At 45.6% G+C, this 24,849-nt stretch overlaps 1 protein-coding gene across 2 annotated transcripts in view; it reads left to right on the forward strand.

Annotated features, from left to right (window-relative positions):
- MINDY4 (MINDY lysine 48 deubiquitinase 4) overlaps nucleotides 1-15,397 on the forward strand; it is a 98,029-nt gene extending 82,632 nt beyond the window's left edge. For both annotated transcript variants that reach the window (XM_059729226.1, XM_014608967.3), the window contains 3 exons: nucleotides 3,043-3,223; nucleotides 5,464-5,536; nucleotides 15,059-15,397. In XM_059729226.1, coding sequence (XP_059585209.1) covers nucleotides 3,043-3,223; nucleotides 5,464-5,536; nucleotides 15,059-15,107 — 303 coding nt within the window. In that variant the 3' untranslated portion in view covers nucleotides 15,108-15,397. The remainder of the gene's footprint in view (nucleotides 1-3,042; nucleotides 3,224-5,463; nucleotides 5,537-15,058) is intronic.
- Nucleotides 15,398-24,849: the final 9,452 nt, after the last annotated feature.

The following is a 24,849-nucleotide window of genomic DNA, read 5'->3' on the forward strand; positions in this document are numbered from 1 at the left end:
GGGGCAACATTGGCTTTGAATTCCTGGTACAAGCATTTGTATTAAAAAATGGCATCTCTGCGAGTCCCAGATCTGCTGAACTTACTTACATGAGCAGCTCCATTGACTGTGATCGGCTGACTCGGGTGCGTAACAGCAGAACTAAACCACTGCTTTGAAACGGTCTTATATTGTTTAATCTCACTTTGGCACATGTTTGGTGACGCTTGGAATTTATTTTAGCAGACGTCCATGAGAAAAAAGGGAGATGAGTGACTGCTGACATTTTTCTTTTATTTACATGAAGACAAAAACATGAATGTTTTTAAAGTTAAATTGTTTCATCAATTTCCCCTTAATTTGAAATCTTTTGTACTTCCCTTATTGTTACTCCTTTTATGATTTAGGCTTTTTTTTTTCCTTTGGCTTTTAAGTTTGCAAGAATTTACCCTAAAAAAGCAAAGCACTTGTATAAGAGGATGTTTTAAATAGACACTAACAAAGTAATGAGTCAGAGCACAGTTACCTAATTAGCTAGAGAATTGTTACTTAACTTCAGAAGGAACTTGATTTGGTACTTGTATAACATTTCATATATTAAATCTGTGTCTTAATAACAAAAGTGCATAACCCTCATTGCTGAGAAGATTGTTTAGATGATTATCAATCTATGGCCTATACAGTGTGTGCAGATCTGCAGCTCATCTCACGTTGGTGTTTATAGGCAATGTGCCTAGAGAATTGTGGGCTGTAGTGTATATGCAATGTGTACAACAATGATCGTGGTAAAGCGCATGGATGACTCATTAACCATTAAAACCTTGTTGAAACATCTTCACTCAATCCTAGAAACCTAAGCATAAAATAATTGCCATACCATTTTAGGCTCAAAGTTCCTCTAGTTGAGAGCCCTATCTCTGACAATAGACAAAGTTTCCTGTTACATGGAAAGATTGTATTCTTCGGTTGGTCGCTATTTTATGCGATGGATGAAGATTTCAATTCCATAAATGTATAGGCATTTATAGAGACAGGTATATTCAGCATAATATAACTACAGAGTATCTTATGATGTTTTGTCAATTAAATTAGCTGAGGATCTAGTCCTAATCATAAAATCATAGAAAGTTAGCTTTGGAAGGGACCTCAGGAGGTCACATCTGGTCCAACCCCCTGCTTGAAGCAGGGCCATCCCCAACTAGATCATCCCAGCCAAGGCTTTGTCTACCCAGGTCTTAAAGATCTCCAAGGATGGAGAGTCCACCACCTCTCTGGGTGACCTGTTCCAGGGCTTTACTACCCTCCAAGTGAGAAAATTCTTCTTAATATCTAATCTAAACTTCCCCTGCTGCAACTTACACCCATTGCTCCTTGTTCTGGCATCTGCCACCACTGAGGACAGTCCAGCTCCATCCTCTTTGCAGCTCCCCTGCAGGGAGATGAAGGCTGCTAGTAAATCCCGCCCCTGTTTTCTCTTCTCCAGACTAAATAAGCCCAGTTCCTTCATAAGTCATGTCCCCACAGCCCCCGGACCATTTTAGATGGCCTCCACTGGACTCTGTCCAATTTGTCCACATCCTTTCTGTAGCAGGGGCCCAAAACTGAACACAGGGTATTCATGACTTTGATGGATTTCTGGTGTGCATTCATTCTGGTGCACAGTTGTTGTTTGGTCTCCTACGTGTTTTCCATCACGGCATTTGGTGCATTGGATGAGACACAGTACATTTCTGGAGGTGCAGGTGTAGGATCCAGGAATGGTGATGGTCTGTTGTGGGGTGTGGCAGTTGTGGCAGGGGTGGAGATTTGTTGGCAGGTTTTGCATTTCTTGTCATGGCATGGTTTGGATCCACATTTTGTTTTTGGCCGTAGGAAGTTTGCTTCTGGTGATGAGGTTAGTGAGGTTCAGTTCTTGTTTCAAGGCTAGGATGAGCGGTTCTGGGAAAATCAGGTTAGACAGACACTTGTCTCGGATGCTTTAGTCCACAATGACTCTGCCTTGAGCAGGGGGTTGGGCTTCCTGAGGTTGCTTCCAGCCCTATTTTTCTTTGGTCTCTTTGCACGTGGATTTGTAAAGTCAATACGGCAGATTTGCAGAGATAGAAGTGGCACAAAATCTATGATTAAATGGAAGCCATTGGCTCAATGCTTATCTACCAAACACCACTAATAGACAGATTAAATTCCCAATTTAAAAAAAACTGGTAAAAGTAGCACATAGGAAAAAGTAACAGGCTCCTGAAAATCATTCTAACGTTGAGCAGTTCTTAAGTTAATATTTGTACAGCCCCTAGCACAAAAAATGGGTTTCTCAGTACTACCACAATAGAAATTATAACAGAGATAATAAAAGCCATTCTGTTTAAAATGAGAAGTTATATTTTAGTTTCCCTGAACAACTTCCGGAGGATATATAATAATGCATTTATTTTACTCTACCTTCGAGTAAAAAGAACAATCCAAAATTAAACACACCTTTTCATGTTTTATTCTGGCTGTTAAAAAAGATCCTGAATATGAGGATCTATTTAATAATGGACCTAAGTGAAATAAATTAGATTGTAAATTCTCCATGGCAGGGATTTTGTTTTCCCATGTGTCTGTTATTACACATGAGGCAAAAAATACAACAAAAGAATAAGAACACGATGCAAAACTCAATGTGATTTAGTTGCTAGTGAATGGTAATTGGGTTCTCCTTGATTTTGAAGTCCTGAATAAACCAGTAAGTCCCCGAAAAAAACAATAGAAGGTTTTCTATCGGGTGCATGGGTGGCTTTTGGCAAATTACTTAATTGAATTGTGCCTCAGATTACCTGCCTGTAAAAATAGGGACCTATTTTTATTATTTTTTATATCTACTATATATACTATAATATATTTTATTTATATACTATTTTTATATTTTTATCTATTATTTAAATTTTTACCTCCCTCCATGGTATATTATGTGCCATCGTTAATGCTTAGAGACCATGATATGTAAGCACACCTAATATTATTACTCTGCACAATCAGCTGTTTCGTTTTGTTCAGTTGTTCATGTTCTCTATCTTTAAATAGGTTGGCTGCTACTTGAAGACCCCTAAGTATCCGATTTGGTTGGTGTGCAGTGAAAGCCACTTCAGCGTGCTGTTTTGCTTGCAAAAGGACTTACTGGGTGACTGGAGAACAGAACGGCTGTTCGATCTATATTACTATGATGGCTTGGCCAATCAAGAAGAAGAAATACGGCTAACGGTTGGTATGTATCAGAGTTCATGACAGCAAGAGGTGAGAAGACAATGCTTTTGATTAGTGTTTCTTAATTAGTTAAAATAAAGAGTGGCTCATTTCAGAGCAATGTGGAGGCTCAGGGTTTTCAAACCCATAAAACAGGAATTTAAGAACTGCAAGAGCTACCAAGTCCAGTCCCTTGTGTTCACAGGCAATTTAAACCCCAGGTTTGCTAAAAATTGTCCACTTTGGCCATTCATACACCACAACTATTAGGCACATTATGAAAACAAACCTAAAATGCCCTACATCACGCTACAGATAACAAGCAGGGAGCATGCATTAGTCACATAGTGTGGTTTGACCTTAATCAACCGATTGTCAATGCCCAACACGTGAATCAACACAGACTCCTAGGGCCATACATTTTTTGCGGATGAATCTCCTATTCTCCTTCATTGCTGTATTTCTTCTGACGATACATAGCATAAAGCAAGTTCTGCAGACTCATATATATCCACCTCTCCATGGGATGTAGACAGAGAGGGCGCCGGACAGTCAGAGCAATGCTAGTGCTCCATTTGAATCGCTGCAGAGAACAGAATATCTGCCATAAATATAGCTCAAGTCCTTTCCTGAACTGCCCTGGGAGCAAACACATCTAGAAATCTAGCAGTGGGTTGGATCATCGAGTCCAGCTGTCTGCTATCTTAGACAATGGAGTCTTATTCATAAACTGGTCAAAGTCTACCTTCAACCTGGTTAGGGTTTCTTACCCCATGACTCCAAATTTTTCTGGAACCCCACTACCCTTATGGGTAGGAATCTTTTTTTCCTCCCTCATTTCCAGGCCAAATTTATTCATGACAGTTTTTCTTGAGTTAACAGCATCCTGTCTTTAGGGAGCATTTCTCCCTCCCTCCTATTTACACCCTGGGGTATTTATAGGCAGCAGTCATGTGCCCTCACAGCCCTGGTTTTGCTAGGCTAAACAAACCAGGCTCTTTTTGTCCATTTTATTGAGATAACAGGATGGTCATCTGGTACCTCTAAACCCAGGCCTGTTGTGATAGACACCGAGACTGGAATCTGTGTGGACTCTCACTCAAAGGAGGAAGAATAGTTACTTATCTTGCAAGATGCAAGGATTTTTGTTGGTGACAGTTTTTTATTGGACCAACTGTACAGTTGAGGGGGAACCTTAGGTCTCTGAGAAACAAAAAGACACACAGCTTGAGTTATATATAGGAGATATCGCAGTTACAGGCTTTTGTTCCTTATCTCAAGCCGTGTCTGCTATTTTTCCAGAGATCCAAGGAAGGGTATTTCATACTCTAAAGCTTGTCTGTATCCCTCCCAGCTGTCCAGTTGGTTCAATAAAGGAGATCACACAGAAAATCTCTGGCTTTTGCATTTTCCTGGACCATCATGGTTACAGGAACACCCTAACTCTACTTATCCTGCAGTAACTGTGGGCATTTGCACACATGCTTGCACTGTGGCACATATATTTGTATAAATGGCAAAATGCACGCCAATGCTGAGGAAACGGCAGCAGCACGCTTTTGAACTAAAAAAAATCAGAGGTGTTTTAGTTCAAAAGCGCACCGCCACCTTTTTCTGCGTGCTGACTTGCATTTCGCTGCTTAGACAACTGCGCGCGATGCAGCGCAGCGAGTGTCAGCTCTCGTGCGAAGTGGATTCGATTAATCGATTCTGCTCCGATTTAACACAGCATGAAAAGGTACGTGTCCACACAGGTTCCACGGCTTGCCGTCGGTCCCTGCTAGTTGGAGTTATATTCTCATACGGCTCGCACGTGGCAACGGATCTGAGTGCAAGGTGCAGTCCTGGTCCCAACAGATCTCGCTCTTCAAAAGAATCTGGTCTTGTGGTTGTGGGGCACGTGTGTACCAAGAGTGAACCGTGTAGCTTGGGGAACCCCAGTTACTGTAAGGGAAGGAGGCACGCTTTGTGTCTGTTGGCTTCTCCCACTTTCCTTCAAACTGCATTTCATTACAATACCAGACCCTTTCTGATGGAAATCTGTACTATGTGACAGTATTTGATCTGCCATGAGATGGGCTACTTGCATTGTAGGTGCTTTGGGGGACAGTAGGTGTCTTTCTGCCTCATGTTTCTATCAGAATGGGGCTGTGGGACCCCATAATGGGCTGTGGGCCCTATAATTAGGACCTTTAGGTGTTACCTTTATGCTGTTATTGATGATGTTGATGACAATGACCATGCCTAAAACTGTCTCTACAGATACAACTCAGAATTATACTGAAGATAAAGAAAATGATCTTATTCCTCCCCTTGAGCACTGTATTAGGACAAAGTAAGTACAATTTAGGGTTTTATAGCATAACACATTCAGTTCTCTATAGTTTCTGTCTCAAAATGAGGCTGGGACTTGTCAAAAAATTAATTTGTACCACTTAGTCATGCAGAGATACTAGTTAAGAAAAAAGGAAGGCTCTCACTCACTCAGGCTTGGATAACACCACATATGAACAATGAGGCTTCTGCTTTTGTATGTTATTGTCATTACCATATTAATGGACAGGATGCTCAGTGTAGTGCCTAAAGGTTCCTTGTGTAAACCAGTAAGAGGTGACCCTACTAAGGTCAATACCAGAACTGTCTTGTCTTGTACTTCACTAGGTTCAGATTTGGGTTTCCCCAAAGCTGGGTGTTACGACAGCACAAGATGCATGTGACAAACAGAAACGTACATAAGAACATAAAATCCTTTGTTCAGTTATTTTAAGATATCTAGATTCAAAGTGTAGGACAGTGGGAACAACTGTAATATGAGCTGGTGTTGAAAAGAGCAGGAAAAAAGCAATCCTAGTGCATATAACTTTGAGACTAACTCATTCAGGAAGGCATAAGCTTTCATAGGTGACAAACTTTGCCAGATTGTATGGATGGCCTTCCAGAGAGCAAGGTACTAAATATAAAGGAATAATGGTACTAACTATAAAGAAATAAAGTCATTTAAATACAAAGATTTGGGGAAATGGGGCAGAAAGAATGGAGGGGGGGCACTGCTGAGAGGGGCAAAGGTATGTTGAAAGTTAAAAAATGATAAAAAATGGTTAATCCACTGCCCGTTATGAATGACGGGTGGGGACAGAGACCTGCTTCTGGCCCTGTGCCCTCCCCCCGTCGCTCTAGGTCTAGCCCTACTCCACCCCATCCTGCCACCTCTTTGGGTCCTGCCCTGCTGCTTCCCCATCCCACCACTACTCTGGGTCATACGCCACTTCCCTCCCACTCTGGGTCATGCCCCGTTACACCCTGCTCCTTTGCACTCATGGGGGTGTGGTGGGTGGCTGCACGGGGGTTGGTGCGTGGCTGCGGGGCATGGTGTGCAGAGCAGCCACTGTGCAGGGAGTGCTTGTCATCTGCGTGGTGTGGGGAGAGGCCCCAGGGTATGGTTCAGGGAGTATGAGGGGGAATGATGCACGTTTGCATGGGGGTGTGTGTGTGGCCACAGGGTGGGGTGTGGGGAGCAGCCCTGGGGTGTGGCTTAGGGCATGCAGGGGGTGTGGTGCAGGGCATGGTGTGGGGAGCACCCGATGGCTGTGCCTGCATGGCACAGGAAGCAGCCCCAGGGTGTGGCACAGGGTGTGCAGGTGGCATGGTGTGCGATGACAGGGAGTGGTGTGGGGAGCAGCCATGCTGCAGGGAATGCCTGTCAGCTGCAGCCACGTGGCACGGGCAGCAGCCGCAGGGTGAGGCACAGGGCTTGAGGGGTATGGCACAGGACATGCAGGGGGACATGGTGCAAGGCATGGTGCAGAGCGCGCCCGATGGTTGTGCCTCCATGGCACAGAAAGCGGCCCCAGGGTGTGGTGCAGGATGAGTGGGGGGTGTGGTGTGTGACCGCAGGGAGTGGTGTGGGGCACAGCCATGGTGCAGGGTTGCGGGGAATGCCTGCCAGCCGTGAGCCACAGGCACTGGCCCTGAAGTGTGGTGTGGGGTGTGTGGAGTGGGGCATGGTGTGGGCAGTGGCCTGGCATGTGGCACAGGGTGTGTGGGGGGGCATGGTGCACGTTTGCGCGGGGGGTGTGTGGCCACAGGGTGTGGTGTGCGTAGTGGCCCTGGGGTGTGGAACAGGGTGTGAAGACGTGTGGCATGGGGCATGATACAGGGAGCACCTGATGGCTGGGCCTGCATGGCGTGGGGACCTGCCACATGGTGTGATGCAGGGTAGGTGGGGGGTGCAGTGTGCAACCACAGGAAGTGGCATGGGGAGCAGCCACGGTTCAGGGGCACAGGGAATGCCTGACAGCCATGTAGCATGCCTAGTGACACAGGGTGGGGTGCGGGGCATGGTGCAGGGAGCGCCCACTGGCTGTGCCTGCATGGTGTGGAGAGTGGCTCCAGCATGTGGCGCAAGGCGTGTAGGGGGGATGGAGCATGGCTGCTTGGGGGGTCGTGTGTTGCCACAGGGCGTAGCGCAGGGAGTGGCCCTGGGGTGTGACACAGGGCATGCGGGGGTGTGTGCTACGTGGTTGCACAGGGGGCTGGCATGTGGCTGTGGGGTGCGGTGTTGGCAGTGGCAAGGGTGGGGGGAGCACCCGCAGGCTGCAGCTGCCTGGCATGACCCTGTGATGTGGTGCAGGGTGCGCGGGGGGCATGGCACGTGGGGGGGATTGGGCAGGGGGCCGTGCCCCACCTCGCACCCACATGCTGCAGTGGCTGCCTGCGCAGGCCCCCTGCATCCGCTTCCTGCACAGCACCCTGCTGCCGCACAGTAGGCCCCCCTACCACACCCTTCCTGCATGCCCTGCATGCCTTATGGCCACAGCCGCCCAACACTTCCTGTGCAGGAGAGCATGCACCATGGGAGAAGGAGTGACGCACGGCCACATGGTGCCATGCGGGGAGCAGGTGCAGGGGCACGCCCCACCGGCAGCTGTGTGTTGCAGCCAGTCAGTGCTACCAGCCCCCGCCCCCCATGCTCCCATCTGCCAGCCTGCAGGGGGCAGCCTACACCGCCTGCAGGGGGGGGTGACTTGCGGGCATGCAGGGGGAGCACGTGTGAGGGGTACACCCTGACCTGCAGCTGTGTGGTGCAGCCAGTGGGCACCACCCATGCCTGTTCATAGATGTTAGGGTCGGAAGGGACCTCAACAGATCATCGAGTCCGACCCCCTGCATAAGCAGGAAAGAGTGCTGGGTCTAGATGACCCCAGCTAGATACTCATCTAACCTCCTCTTGAGGACCCCCAGGGTAGGGGAGAGCACCACCTCCCTTGGGAGCCCGTTCCAGACCTTGGCCACTCGAACTGTGAAGAAGTTCTTCCTAATGTCCAGTCTAAATCTGCTCTCTGCTAGCTTGTGGCCATTGTTTCTTGTAACCCCCGGGGGCGCCTTGGTGAATAAATCCTCACCAATTCCCTTCTGTGCCCCCGTGATGAACTTATAGGCAGCCACAAGGTCGCCTCTCAACCTTCTCTTGCGGAGGCTGAAAAGGTCCAGTTTCTCTAGTCTCTCCTCGTAGGGCTTGGTCTGCAGGCCCTTGACCATACGAGTGGCCCTTCTCTGGACCCTCTCCAGGTTATCCGCATCCCTCTTGAATTGCGGCGCCCAGAATTGCACGCGGTACTCCAACTGTGGTCTGACCAGCGCCCGATAGAGGGGAAGTATCACCTCCCTGGACCTATTCGTCATGCATCTGCTGATGCACGATAAAGTGCCATTGGCTTTTCTGATGGCTTCGTCACACTGCCGGCTCATGTTCATCTTGGAGTCCACTAGGACTCCAAGATCCCTTTCCACCTCTGTGCCACCCAGCAGGTCATTCCCTAGGCTGTAGGTGTGCTGGACATTTTTCCTCCCTAGGTGCAGCACTTTGCATTTCTCCTTGTTGAACTGCATCCTGTTGTTTTCTGCCCACTTGTCCAACCTGTCCAGGTCTGCTTGCAGCTGTTCCCTGCCCTCCGGCGTGTCCACTTCTCCCCATAGCTTTGTGTCATCTGCAGACTTGGACAGAGTACACTTCACTCCCTCGTCCAAGTCACTGATGAAGACATTAAAGAGTATCGGTCCAAGGACCGAACCCTGCGGGACCCCACTGCCCACACCCTTCCAGGTCGAGACCGACCCATCCACCACGACTCTCTGGGTGCAACCCTCCAGCCAATTCGCCACCCACCGGACTGTGCAGTCATCCAAGTCACAGCCTCTTAACTTGTTCACCAGTATGGGGTGGGATACCATATCGAAGGCCTTCCTGAAGTCTAAGTATACGACATCCACCCCTCCTCCTGTGTCCAGGCGTTTCGTAACCTGGTCATAGAAAGAGACTAGGTTGGTCAGGCACGATCTGCCCGCCACAAACCCGTGCTGATTTCCCCTCAGCATAATTTGTCCTGCTGGGCTCTCACAAATGTGAGCCTTGATTATTTTTTCAAAGACTTTGCCAAGGATGGAGGTGAGACTGACTGGCCTATAGTTGCCCGGGTCCTCCTTCCTCCCCTTTTTGAAAATGGGGACCACATTGGCCCTTTTCCAGTCCTCCGGGACTTGGCCCGTGCGCCACGAGCGTTCAAATATTCCCGCCAGCGGCTCTGCAATGATATCAGCCAGTGCCTTCAGCACCCTCGGATGGAGCTCATCCGGGCCTGCCGACTTAAAGGCATCCAGTTCTTCCAAGTGACTCTGCACCACCTCAGGGTCTACATATGGAAGTCTGGCGCCTTGCTGCTGCCTCTCTACAACCCCAGGGAGGGACTTGTCGTGCCCCTCGCTTAGAAACACTGAGGCAAAGAACTCGTTGAGGAGTTCAGCCTTGTCCCCCCTGTCTGTCACCAATTGTTTCTGCCCATTTAGCAGGAGTCCTATTCCTCCCTGGGCCTTCCTTTTACTCCCAATATATCTAAAAAACAATTTCTTGTTGTCTTTTACTTGGGTTGCCATCCTCAGCTCCATGGTAGCTTTGGCCCTTCTAACTGCCTCCCTACAAGCACGAGCAGAGGAGGTATATTCATCTTTGGTGATCTCTCCCTGTTTCCACTTTTTATGTGCTCCCCTTTTGGCCCTTAGGCTGCCCTGGATTTCTCTGGTCAGCCAGGGAAGCCTCCTGGCCCCTTTCCCTCTTTTGCCTCGCTCGGGGATTGTCTTGCTGTGTTCCCCACACAGCACCCTGTGGCCTCCTTGCCACGACACGTCACCCACGCTGCATGCCACGCCCCTACCCCGGGGCTCTCCCTGCACCACTTCCCACAGCGGGGAGCACACCCTGGCCCCGACTGCCTCTGTCTCTTCCTCTATGTCTGTCTGTCCTTAGGCTCTGAGCCACACATGCACAGTTGGCCCGGAGCATTATGGACAGACAGACACATAGGTGGAAGTGCCATGGCTTTTATTGTATTAGAATATAATACAACTTATACAACTGGCAGAATAGAAGTCATGATAAAGGTGGGTAAGCACTCACATAGATTACTTAGAGACACTAGAGAATCTCCATCACTGGAAATGTTTGTGCAGGTTAGACAGCATCAGTCTGGGATGGTTTAGACAAGTGTGATCCTGCCTTGGGCAGAGGTCTGGACTAGATGCCCTCCTGAAGTCTTCTAGCCCTGTTTCTCTATGATTTTAATGATGCTCAGTAGAAGCTTTTCCGTTGTAACATTTATTTCCTTATGATTCTGAGTTTCTGAAACATTCTTCTTTTTAAACCAGACGTTTCTATGGGTAGTATCACTCACGAGTGATACTAGCCCTATATATCATCTCAAAACACAGGATTTTGAAAGAAAGTCTTAATTAGAAAAGTGGGACAGAGTCTGCATAGTAGACATCGTTTTTGATAAGTCAGGTCAATTTTAGGCCAGATCCCATTCTCAAATCTATATCCATCTCCTGTTATGACGGTCAGAATTTCACGCACATATCTGAAGGGCATATACCAGGACTTAATAGGAGGGAGACAAGGATTTGCAGCTATTGAAAAAACTCTAAATTACATTGAATTTAATGGGAATATTTCCAGTGACATCAATGGGAAGTGAATCGGACATCACATGTACAACAAAATGGATGCAGACGTGCCTGCTCCACAGCAGAGCTTGGAAAGTCTACTAACCAAATATCTCTGAAACAAAATGCTTTCAGGCCTCATTGAGGAAGTGTGCAGCACTGGGTAAACCAACAAGCCAAATAATTTGAGATTCGTTTGTAATCTTTTCCCCCCTCCTCGTTTTTTCTTTTAATAGCAAGCAAACTAGGAGGTTAACTGGCGAACACCGTTAATTCAAGGCTCACGTTGCACTCAGAAATTTAGAAAAGACAACTTTAACACAGATGCATTGCACATATCAAATGCATCGCATTCCTGTGTCCCGGCTAAACCGAATCTTAACAAACCATGGTTTAGTTATAAAAACTTATGTCCAAAAACCACAGTTGTTAGCAATTTACAGCAAGCAAAGTTGCCATTAAAGTCTCTTTTTTTCTGGATTTTTTTTTTGCCGATGGTCACATTGTAACATAGCTATATGGAGTGTTTTCCCCAACCCCTTCTTCATTTGTTTAGCTGCTTTAATTTTTAGAGGAGGAAAATAAAAATAATGACCCGTCATTATCTTTCATTGGGGTCAGTTCTCAGGGTAGAGGGTTGTCTCCCTTAATCCATCTGTCTAGATTAGCTAGGGTTGGCAACTGTAGACTGCTAGCAGTATATCACAGAATCACAGGGCTTCTATGCATGTGCTCTGGGGTGGGGAAATGCTTTAATGAGACCAACTCTGAGAGCTGCTTTAATTAAAGTGCCTGCAGCATCACGTGGTTCAGCCTGGTGGCGGAAATGCTTGAACCAAAGCTCATTCAATGAGCTGTAATTCAAGTGCCCCTGCCACCATTTTGAAGCACGAGGATCCTGAATAGACACGATGTGGAGGCTGCTGGAGTGTATTAATTAGCATACTCCAACAGACTTGATTAAGTGAGTCTGCTCCAACGCATGCTAATTAGCATATGTCGGAGCAGATGTCCAGCACATGTATAGGTGCTTCACAGAGAAGTGGGGCTGGATGGGACCCCCAGAGATCATCTAGTCCACCATCCTCCCTGAGGCAGGATCGTCCCTATCCAAACCATTGTCAGCAATCACTGTTGGAATAGCAAATTCGGAAGAGGCTATAGTTTCTTTCCTTCCCTCTTGTTTTGATAGCGCTTCATTACAATTATGACAAATCAGAAAGGAAACGTGGAAAATAAATGCTGCGTGTTTGTATGTGTAATTGGATTCCATGAGCTAAGCAGGTTACAGGGACCAGAGGTGATTATAAAGCAGTTTTGCAGCTTGAGAAAGAGGGGGAAATATTTTATGTTAGACAGAGAAGGAAAATACTTAAAAAATAACTTTTATTAAAAAAAAAACATTAGTCTGCATTGATCCCTAGTGCCATAAGATTTCGTACCAGAAGAAAATGGTATCTCTTCTCCATCTCGTTTTTCAGAATTGAGAACGTGTCGAAGACTGGGATTTTGAAGAGAGCTCTTTTGATCCCTTTCTTTCCCACTACTGTATTTTATAAATAGTCCTCTTCCCGAGGCACCTTCCAGTAATGCAGCAAACACCGCAGCCAACATCTGCCACGCATTTGTTCTGTTGCCCTCTTCCCAGGGAAAGAACTGTGCGTGTCCGAGGGAGCGTTTTGTTATTTGGGACATTTTTATGACAGAGGGGGGAATGTTTGGTAGAGGTTTTATGGGAAGGGAAGTTATATGCATGCTGCTACTTAATTTGGAAAAGTCATTGTCAAAGTAGTGTGCCTTGCACTTGAGGCAGAAAGCGAGCACTTCAGAGAATTAAGGGGAACCAAATGCCTGCTGGCGTTGTTTCCATCTGCGGCGCCCGACCAAAGAGTAGACAGCAAATGTATGCTCTTCTGTTGTTGCTTCCAGCGCAAGACGGCTGTGCAAGCCGTCGGAGGCTGACCAAACGATGTCTGGAATGTGCGTCCCTGGGTTGTTTTGGAGATGCCGTGCAAATGACTCTTATCCCAGTTGTCCTCTTACATCACAGCGCCCATCCTCACATGTTTTCCTTCTCCGCTGGCGGAAATAGCATCTGCTAGCTCTGCCGCAAGCAACGAAACTTTGATCCTGCTTTAGCATCTAAATGCAGCAATATATTTTATTAACTCCTTAGCTCCTCCCTTCCTCTGTGGTTTCTGGGTTTTGTGGTAACACGATGCAGCTGTGTTCTTCAGACAGCCTCCACGGAGACAATGGCTCTCGTGCCACGCAGGGACCACACAGGAAGTGCTGTTCCTCCCATACGTCATGCACCTAAAAAACACAGCCGAACCTTTATGAATGTTATTCTAGACCAGGGTTGGGCAAAATGGCAGATCCATCTGATGGACAGGGTCCATTTCCCAGCAGCCCCTGCCCATGTCACTGCGGCTGATTTCCATGCAGACCACAAGATCCCTGCCCCGGAGCAGCTCCCTGCCCAGCCATGTGCCCTGCCAGTGCTGCTGGGGCAGTCTCCATGGAAACCCTGGCCCCGTGCTGTCATGGCACCGCCCCTGCTGGAAACTAACCACAGCGACACGGGCAGGGGCTGCTGGGAAATGGAGTCGACCACAAGCCCAATGCAGCTCATGGCCCACCCCTGTTCTAGATGGAGGGCCAGAGCCAAATCATTTTCATAGGTGCCTCTAACAAATGCATTGATTTATGTTGGTCCAGAGCATTCACAAAGAGTCATCCAGCCATGAGCGTGCAAAAAAGTGCTGTCCGACTAGCTGACGCAGAATATGTTATAAAGTAAAACTAGACATACGTTGGCATTAGCGGAGTCAACAGAAAATAACTCAAGATTCACACATGCAGATTCAGCACGTCGTATATCTCTCGGTTGCAGTGCCTGAACATTAGTTTGTCACTGAGGTTCCCCATACAGTTAAGGGAGATATTTATTTGTTCCAAAAGGGGATTCAGAAAGCCCTTGTGCTGAGCAGGTGGGTGCTTGGACAAGCAAAAGGAAACATTAGGAACAGGGGTTGAGCCCAGACTCCTGCTCGCCGCAGAATTGAATGGCCTAAATCAGGACTGCAGCCTTTGTTAGCTGCAGCAAAAGGGGCACCCGATAACTCACACCAAAAAACAGCTCAGTCCAGGGCGAAGCGCAGCACCCACATGCCATACCTGTTGTGCCAGTCAGGAAAAGGCTTTTGTAGGACCTATCCATCAGGCACCTGACAGTGTGGCACCTTTGAAGACCTTTAAAAGAAAACTACTGAAGTGCTAGAATTGTGGCCCAAGCTCTTGGTGAAAGGGAACAGCAATGGGACGTTTTTCAGCCTGCATTAAATAGCTCTAGGGAAATTGTTTGTAAATCAACGGAAAATGAGTATTGTTACCAAAGCCATCCTTGCTCTTGCCACAGATGTTGGGTTTTTTTTCCTGTTTGAGATTGTCTTGACATCTTAAGATAAAAGCCATTTTCATGGTAGCGTGACAAATGTCTTAGCAGATAGAGTGATGTCAGCAGCAATTATGTCATTGCAGTATTTCAGCTGATAACTGCGTATACATTGGTGTGCTTTATTTCCTGCAGGGGGGTTGATAGACACAGGGTCAAAAATGCAAATCGGCTACTCACAGCTTTCTCTGTAAAGGAATATACGGGGTAACTAGCAACCTGTAAGAGGTTAGAGCATAGTGGTTGGTTAGAGTTAATCTTTATAGGTCTCACAGAGACGGCAACGACCAAGATGTACCTGATCACCCCAAAGACGCCCGCCCTAGACTCTCCCAGGGATTTTTCTGGTCCTCTCTCCAATGGCAGATGTATGCACTAACACAAAATGATCTCTTTTACCCCCAGGTGGAAGGGAGCCGTTATCGACTGGAACGGCGCTGAGCCCATCTTATGACTGAGCTGACCCTGGACTGCGAGCACAGCACGTTCCTGTTCCCACCAGTAAGGGAGAGAGGGCAGGAGGCCTGCCCAGTTATACAATTTACAGCGCGACAGAATGACAGGCTGCGTGCTGGCCGGCGGGAAGAAAATCCCAACGTGCTTCAGATCGGCCGTCCGCAGCGTAAACACCATCGACACGTGTTCTTTGCCACTGCCTTGTATGTACAATGCCTGAGAGCAGGAGCCACCACTGCCAAATCGTGCGTTAGGAAAAAATCAATAAACCTGTCAGCATCTGCTCGAGCTCTGCTTCTGGATCTCTTCTGTATCCTGCAATTGTTTCTACCGATGCAGTGAAAGAAGCGGCGCCCGCATTTTTTTTTTGTGGATATTGCCTTTGCCCTTCCTCTCCCCCACTGTCCTGAACCCAGAAAGCCAAGCCATAAAGGTACAGCGCTGCTCAAGGCAAACATTAACATCTCTCACTCATTTTCATTGATCACGTTTTCCAGTGCATACATCATCAATAGTATAGGGAGGGGGTAGTAAGACAGTCCACACAAAGATTTCACACTAGTATAAGTGTCCGTAAGGGGTGTGATTTTTGTTAACCAATATCATTATACCAATATAACACCTAGTTTGGGTGCAGTCCTGATAATATGAAGGTGATCTACAGTGATCTAGTTTATTTTCTTTCCGATATGGGGATAACCTGTGGCAGTATATTTTTACTTCTAAGTATACTAATAGAGGACAGTGGTGCACCTTCACAGTTGTAAGAAAACAGAGCTATAGTATCTGGCTTTTAAGAGAGACACATCTGTGATGGGTGATATTTCTTACAGATAAATAATATGCACATGCTTAAACGTTATATATTCTGGCGATCTAGCCAGAGGCTATCAAAACCACAGGTCAGATTTCAAGAGGAACCACTTTGAGAGAGATATTTATAGCTAAAACTTGCAGAACTGGATCAGATTGGTCAAAGGACGATTCGAGCAGATCAAAGTAACAATGGTATTTGGCAACAGGAAAGTGGTTTTCGTTATCAAATTTATCACTATCTCTTTGGGAGCAAATAACAAAAAGGACATTGTAATGTGATTTTGTATCTGCAAAATGTTGCCCTCCCAATACCCAGTCTGCCTACTGCCTCCTTTCATCCACATGAAAAATTTAGTTTTTTGTTTCAGATTTAATTTTCAGAGTAAAATTTAGTTATCTCTGGGCCAGCTGTAGCAGGCTGTCTAAGTACGCAGAAATATGCCTTCAGACTCTACCGCTAGTTATCACAGGTGAGCCAACCTTTACATGAACCAGAAGAGAAATTATTTTCATTTTAAAAGTCTTTGGACATACACCCTTCTCTCTTAATGTTTCCAGTTCCCAAGGCGAGAAGCCTTTTCTGTTCGCAGAAAGCGCCTCGGGGTCTTGGCTGTTCTAAGATCAGCACGTCTAGATCCAGACTTGTGAAATCAAAAACTTTTCTTAAGGCAAAGAAGAACAAGGGTTGGGCTGAGTCTAGCTCTTGCTCTGCCACAGATGTATTTTACAGGCTTTGGCAAGTCCCTTAATCTCTCTGTGCCTCACTTTTCTTATCTACAAAAATGGTGATAATTACACCTACCTCATAGGGTGGTAGCAGGTGATAAATAATGTTTGTGAGCAGGGTGTTTTAGGGGGGGAGGTGTGTGTTTTTTGTCTGGCACTGCAGAAGTGTAACCGGGACCAGATATAACAAATAATAACATAACAGAGGAATACAGCTTTATGGCTCTCCTAATTTGGTAAAGCCAGATACCTGTGAGACTTAAAGATACAGCTGGTATATACACTCTTATATACAGCGTCAGTCCTGAGAAGCCCGCACTGCAGGAGCACATCAACGCAGGGAGAGCATCTGATGGAGAGAACAAAATGGTTTAGTGGCAGGGACATTTGGACGATTGTCAGGCCATAAGAGACAATTGCTGCGCTCTAGGGAAGAGCAAGGCTAAGACTAAGGGTAGGAGGACTGTTTTGGTTAGATTTGGGAGGTGTAAGAAGAGATGAGGTTTGGAAAGGGGGAGGATAACTAAGCTTTCGAACCTCCATGTATTTCTCCAAACCCAGCCGAGAAGGCAATTGCAGTGCCTTCATCACTGGGTGTTTGTGTCCATCATTTCTATGAAAACTTCTTTTTCTTTTCCTGCTGAGCCGAAACCCCTTCATCCAAGTATACCATTATCTGTAATTATAGCCACATGTGGTTTGCATTAAGAAGTTCCCTGTTTACCTGAAAGCTAGCTAGCTGGATACAATCCAAGTTTCCATCAGCAGACGTTGAGAAACAAATGTGCTTCATACGCTTCCACAAGACCACTACATGTATTGATGAACTGTTACTTCCTGCTGCCTGGCTCTCTCTGTCTGTGCGGGGAGCCCAGAGGAATTGAAGGCTGGTGATATACTTCCACCCTCTTCAGGGCTCACCTAAGAGCCATCATCTGGCCCTGCTGCCTGGGGGGGTGGGGGAAGCATCAGTGCTGTTCCTGCCCACTGCACGGGGCTGGGCTCTGCTAGGGATAAGGACAATGGCAGCAGGGATGGATGAGAGTTCCCCTTCCCCATACCTGATCTGGGTAATCTCCCGTCACGCTCTTGCTAGTCTCCTCCCCAGCTGAGTCCAGCCCCTGCTCAGCCCAGCTGGGTCTGGAGCTTCCCCAGCCCCCAGGGGTGGAGAAAGTAGCAGTGGCAGGCACCAGAGTTGGGGGGTGACAAGGGTAACAGAGGAGGCTATGTCTCTGAGCAGGAAGGGGAATGGAGGGGGGATTTTTATTTGCCTTAGGGACTTAAAAATGTCTAGCTGCACTGGTGGGGGTGGAGGAGGCTGGGAGCAGGGTGTGCAGCCACTGCTGCAGCGCAGGTTGCTGATCCTGCAACCCTCTTTGGGAAATCCTGGGTCCACCCCTGGGCACTCCCCTTCACAAAGGGAACGCAGGCTGCTGGGACACAGGGACACTTACTCCTATTTAGTTCTTCCTCGTGAAGCATCAGCACATCACCACTATCACTGGTCGCATAATGTGCTATCATTGGCATGAACCCACTTGAATATTCCTGTGTCGGTTAAGACACAGGCCAAAGTGCAGGTATTGACTTACGTTGAGTTACTCAACTAAAGTATCAGAATGATTTTTTTACACCCCCTGACTGCAAATAGGCATCTTCCTGTTCCTATAATGGGGGCACTTTTGCACCCAGAGGGGGTAACAGGATCACTCCTGAGCTTTGCCTCTTCATTAAGTAAAATTGAGTTCTGCCTATACTGTTGCACATAGATCCCTTTTCTGGATTGGGCAAGCATAAAAACCACCCGGCTCTGTTTGCTTTATACATCTGCGGTAATGCAGAAACCCTTCCACAAATATATGCAGAATCACATCCTGTCACAGCAGCTTGCCTTCATTTAAAAAAAAAAACCACAACAAAAAACACAACCCCTACTTTTCCCCTTTGCATTGTTTTCCATTTCTTTCCATTGTCCAACAAATGTGACTTCCTGAACGTAAACAGAGCGGCAGGTCTGCCGAACTACATTAAACAATCCATAACGTTCCCAAATTATAGCATGCACGTCTCGATTTTACTCCCATGCCTTCTGTAACATTATAAATGTGCCCTCTGCTGAAAACTAACCAACCCGAACTGATCGACAACAGACATGACACATTGTATATTCAGATGCAGAGCTGAACAGAGAGCTTGTTATTATAAGGTGTCGTATGTAATACGCCACCTTTGTAGGAAACACAGCCTTGAACGGTATATTTAATTTTGCCTTGTACAGAGTGTCCCGTATAAATAAAACATTCAAACCAATAGTAATATTAGTATCTTAGACCCCTCTCCTTTCTTTTAATAATTAATCAGTGGAAATTAATCTGAGAGATTAGAGCATGCATGTTTCATAAGTTGTCTTAGTGGAATAGTAATGGGTAGTTAAGTCTCTTGGCTCTGTGGGTATGCCTACACTGCAGTCGCAGAAGCGTCTATCCCATGTTGAACTCCATACTGCCACAACTAAACTGCTGGCAGTACTAGCTAGTTTAACTTGGGGATCTCTACTACACTGCAGACAAGGTTTTTTGGGTAAATCTGATATCTTTTATTAGACCAACTCAAATAGTTGGAAAAAAATTCTTCTTTGCAAGCTTTTGGAAAAGAGATCAGATTTACCCAAAGATCTGCCTATGTCCATAGACCACCATGGGTACAACCTGTACCCTTCTACTACATTGCAGCCCTTCTGTGTGCTTCAGGGTAGATATAACTGTCCTGTGTTTGAAACCTGCCCAGGTTGGTTGTGATTAAAAGTTATTATGATCATGTAGCTCTTTAGAGTCCTACGTGAAACTGCTTTTTCTTGTTCTTGTTCCCACTGGCGAGTTGGCCACTGGACAAACAATAACCCTTGTTTCCTGGATAACTGTAGAAGCTGAATTGTTTTCTCTCCCCTTGGCAAGCCTTGTCCACACTGAAAATTACTGGCTGTATCACTGCACTAAATCATGGTGCAACCCTGCTGGTGTTGATAGGAACCGAGCTTCGTTTGTACATGGAGGTCATGAAAACCTGGTAGAACAGCATAAATCCTGTCAAGTATAGCAACAACATTGTTTCTGATTGCTGTGATAAAAACACTCATTTTTCTAGCGTTGACCCACTCTTAAGGTGACAGGCACATGTAGGATGTTCTTGAGACACACTGGGTGTGTCTACATGTGCATTAATGCACTTTAATTAATGCACATTAAATCTCGTACCTCCCTTATGAGGTACTAGGAAAATATGCATTAGCCTATTTTAATGCACATTAACTAAAGTGCATGGTTTTTAGTGACACTTTAATGCACATGAGCCTATTTGAATGTGCAATATCAAAAGTGCATGTTTTTTTGTGACTAATGCACATTAAAACAGGTGAACGTGCTTTAAAGTGTCTCCTTGAGCAAAGACCCCTCCACTGACCTGATCTGTGTTGTTCTCAACCTCTGGTCTCCTCCTCTGTGGTCAACTCCTCTGCACCTTCCATTAGTGTTACATCAAGATACTTTTATCTTAACAAAATTTCCCCCTGATTTCATGTTTCCTCGGTGAGTGCTTCAACCACTGGGATTTTATAGGAAAGGGGGACACTACCATTTTTAAATAAATATGGGCAAAGTTGGTGAGCTTTATGCTGAACGCCATGGTATCAGTGGTTGTATCTATATCTATCCCCTCTGAGTACATGCCAGGGAGACCCCCAGGGAGCCAGGCTATGTCCACTGCATACACACTACCTCCTCAAATGGAAGTGCAATATAGCTGGCTTGCTCTAGCATTGAGCATATGCTAGCAAGAGTTAGGCAAGTGCTGGTGTGGACATGCTCTGGATGCCTGTGTAGGTATGCTCAGAGCACACCTGCTGCCTTGTGAGTACCTAATTTGTGAATCTCCAGTGGCCTTAGGCAGACCCAGGTGCTTAAATGCTCAGCTGAGCCAAAATGGAAGAAATTCTTGTCATGAGCAGTAACAGAATCTAAGGCAGCATAGCAGCCCTGTTGTCATCATATTAAAGGCTAAGAGATCCACAGGTAGCTAACTAATTATGGTGGGTTTTCTTAGAGCATTCACTTGGACTCACATGATACATGTGTGTTTGGGTAAACATACATATACATATCTATAGATATATATACACCTATCCATAGGTGTATATATATACATATCTATAGATATAGACATAGATATAGATATACTATCTATATAAATATGGATATACTATCTATAACTATATCTATATAGACACAACATGTAGCTATGTGTTTGGCTACAACACATTTATATATGTATAAAAGTTCCATCTAAATGGCAATTTAGGCCAATTGTAATTTGGCAGCTGAGTGCATTTTGGATGTGGTCCGACATGATATATAGGTCTAAAACTTATTTGATCATTAAGGACATGTCTACACATCACCCTATGGTGATACTGTTACTGCCGTGCATCCTTTTGGAAGTACTAAAGCAGGGCGCAGTAACTGCCCGTACTGCACCATGCACACGGCGCAGTTATTTTTCACGGCTACTTTGCTGTACTGGCGCACTAAAATGGGAGAGTGTGCTGCTGCGGTGAAGTAGCTGCCAGTCACGTGAAGATGCATGTGATTGCTACGGCAATGTAGGGTGATGTGTAGATGCACTATAAAGGAACTTAAATGCCAAAGCCACTTAGGTGCTTTGGAAATGTCTCTCCATTATAACTGGTGGGTATTGTTTTTCTTATATACGAGGCTATCCAAAACAGAGAGGTTAATTTACAGCAAGAGAGCAATTAACCCTACTCTTTCTACTATCTAAGGTCCACTTCGCTATGTAAACTGTGGAAGCCACTGCAATTAAAGACACTTCCAATGCATATTTGTGCTCTCTATTTCTTTGTTTTCCTTGGCTGGCAGATGATAAATCCAACTGTGAGCTTGGAAATAAGGAAGTTATTTTCTCCCTAGCAACCTCGTTTATGGAGTCGGAGGGGAGGGAAGAATGTTTCTAATCAGATCTTTTCACTTGTAACTTCAACCAATGTGTGATGGGATTGCTGCTACTGTGCAAAATAACCTACTTGTGCGATGTTCTTAGTGAACAAAAAGCTGCTGTAATGTATCACATTTGCGTGGAAAGAAACACTGTGTTAGAGGGAAAGAAATGCACCAGTAAGTCCCAGAGATGTCAAGTAGTGTTCTCCAGTGATGTATATTCAGGTGGGGTTTCAAAATTCATCTACTAGCCTCTTTTTCTTGACGGAATCATGTTTGGCTACAACACTGTGATTATAATACGTTTATCCTTGGCCCTAATGTTATGTACATGGTCACTTTTAGGGATGGAGTTCACCATTGTTTAGCTTGGTGTTTCTCAGCCATTTTAGACTTAAAGCACCCCACGGAAAATGTCAGCTACAAGTTTTCACTATGTTTTTGACTACCGAAAAATAGTAGAGCAATTCTTCTGTGGCAAAGGATTTCAAAAGTCAGAATGCTTTTAACACTATGGATTCCCTCTTGACACCTCTGGGTTTATCTTGTGAACCATGTGTGCGGACCATTGGGTGGCATCCCATGACACCCTTGATAAGATCGGAAGACATCCTGGGTGCGAATCGCCGGTTTCAATGAATAGACCAATATTCAACCATCACTTAAACTAGCGTCACTGGTACCTTGTGTTCCACAGAATATCTGTTCTGGGTCTTTGCTCAAGGATGAATCTCACCCAAACGACAGCTGTGAGATGTCTGTATCACATGTTGTACAGCACTATTGAATGTAGTGACACGAAGGCCAACATTTTCAAGAACGGCCCGTGATTTGTGATGCCTCAATCTGGGGGTCTAACTTGAAATATCTTCAAGAGATCAGAGTTTCAGAATATATATATCAAGTGATCCCACCCTCTGAAAATCAAGCACCTTTCAGGTGTCTCAAGTTAAGGATCATAAACCAGATTTCCAAAATCACTAGTTCATTATAAATTCCTTGCTGTAACAGGTAATGTGCTTTCCAACAGCAAGCACACTCAGTTGGCTCCCTGCCGCGATAGATTTGCTCTGACCTTCGGATATGCTGTGAATGGCAGAGTTGGATGAGGAAAAGTGTTCGATAGTACATATAATTGGTGAAGTCAATGGGGCTTGTGATGGAGAAGGGGATCCTCTTGATAGCTACGCCATTCCTACCTCTGCCTACTAGATATCTGTTCACCTTCTCCTGAGTCAGAGAAACTTTTTCTTCAGTTCAGAGAATTTCTCCAGCAGTGTTAGGGAAGGAGCTGGGAGGGTTTGACGGCTGGCGTGTATTATGAGGGATTTGTGGGAGTTAGTCGGTGATAAGGTTTTAGAGCTCAAAGTGGAGTGGAGCATTAGGGATTACCAAGATGGGAACTACAGAGGGATCTTGGGGCTTGTCTGGGGGAAGACGACTTGGTGAGAGTAGCTCTGTTATATGAATATATTTAATGCATTGTGACTGCGTTTAAATCCCACCCCATTAAGATGGCAGAGATACAGGTACGCTGCATGCGTGTGTTCTGTTGACTTGCTAACCGTTATCTTAAATTCATTTGGCAGAGTCCTACGATTCATCACACAACTATGCCAAGCATTTGATACTTTGGCATTTAGCAAATACACTTATTCGTTCCCAAAACACCAGCCAACAATACAAAGCACAAAAGATTCAGATCCATTTTTTTTTCTCTGCACAATATATATGCAGAAGATACAGGGTTAAATGTCACATTCAGCAAACATATTATTTCACAGAGGTATGCTGGGTTGGGCAGGCATTGGGGACAACGGCCGAGGTCTTCAAGACTGGATTCTGTTTCCCAGCCGAGGGAAGAAGGACGATTTTCGGTTATGCTTGATGATGGGTTGGGAGTCAGCTTTACCACCTGTGAATCTCTGTGGGGTATGGTTTGTCTGAGAGCGGCTAGGTTTCCTGAAAGGTTAGTTCTGAAGAAAAGCTACAAACCCAATGAGGAATTTGGAGTTGCCGAGCTGTATGCTCAGCTGTAACGCGGGCAGGGTTCATCTTAGCGGTCAGAGCAGTATTAGAAAAAAGTGTTCTGCAAGTCTGGCACTAGCACAGATGTGAGCCTTAGGAAGCAATAGCAAAGTAATTTTAAGAAACAAGGATAAAGAAGGAATGTCCACCTTAAATACCAGGCAGTGAAGCTAGAACAAACTGTTCCACGCTTGAGATGTACCACCCTGTAACGCTGACTTGATAAACACACCTCCAACAGGCAGCCTCCTACCGACAGCGTGCTTCTTTCCTTCTCCTTTTCACCAATTAAATGAGCACCTAAAGCCCAGTTTATCTCAAGTATAACTCAACCAAAACCTGCCTGTTTCTATTAGGCACGGCATATCGTAGATATAATGCAAAGACATGATTATGGCCTCACAATTTTTCTTCCAGAATAAAACCTGTTTCACTCTCTGTGATCTCCATTGTAGAGGTCTCTATTCACGTGATGTTTTAAATAGCCTGTTTTCATTTATTTAGGAGGTGGTGTGTGTGGAGTGGGCATAGCCTGGCTCACTGGGGGTCTCCCTGGCATGTACTCAGAGGGGATAAATACAGCCACTGATGCCATGGCATTCAGCATAAAGCTCACCAACTATGGCCATATTTATTAAAAAATGGTAGTGTACCCCTTTCTTATAAAACCCAGTGGCTGAAGCACTCACTGAAGAAAAATGAGATCGGGGGGGGGGGAAATTTCATTAAGATAAAAATATCTCAATGTAAATGAAATGGGATAGGTTATCACATATTTAATTTTTTGCCAATGTTTAAAATTAAAACTCGCCCCAATAATCAGTGATACTGGTGCATGTTCTTCCCCATCATGTGGTGGGACATGGGATTTTCTAAGCGCCCCACAAAATCTGCCTGGGAACGGGAAATAAAACCGGCTTCTTACCAGCATTTCTATTCATTGCCTCATTTACTACAATGAAATCCTTCCATCTGAGTCAGTACTGAATGAGTGTGCTCACTTGAGAACTACATTACTCATAATTATTATTCTATTTTGTAACTAAGGAAACTAAAAGTGAGACTTTAGATTCTGCTTTTATTTATACTGGTATTAAATTCAATAGGAGTTATAGGCATTCAGTAAAGGTCTGAAAATCTGACCACTTTTTGCATGGCTGC

This window comes from Alligator mississippiensis, chromosome 5, assembly GCF_030867095.1.
Source record: "Alligator mississippiensis isolate rAllMis1 chromosome 5, rAllMis1, whole genome shotgun sequence".
In the NCBI taxonomy this organism is placed as follows: domain Eukaryota; kingdom Metazoa; phylum Chordata; order Crocodylia; family Alligatoridae; genus Alligator; species Alligator mississippiensis.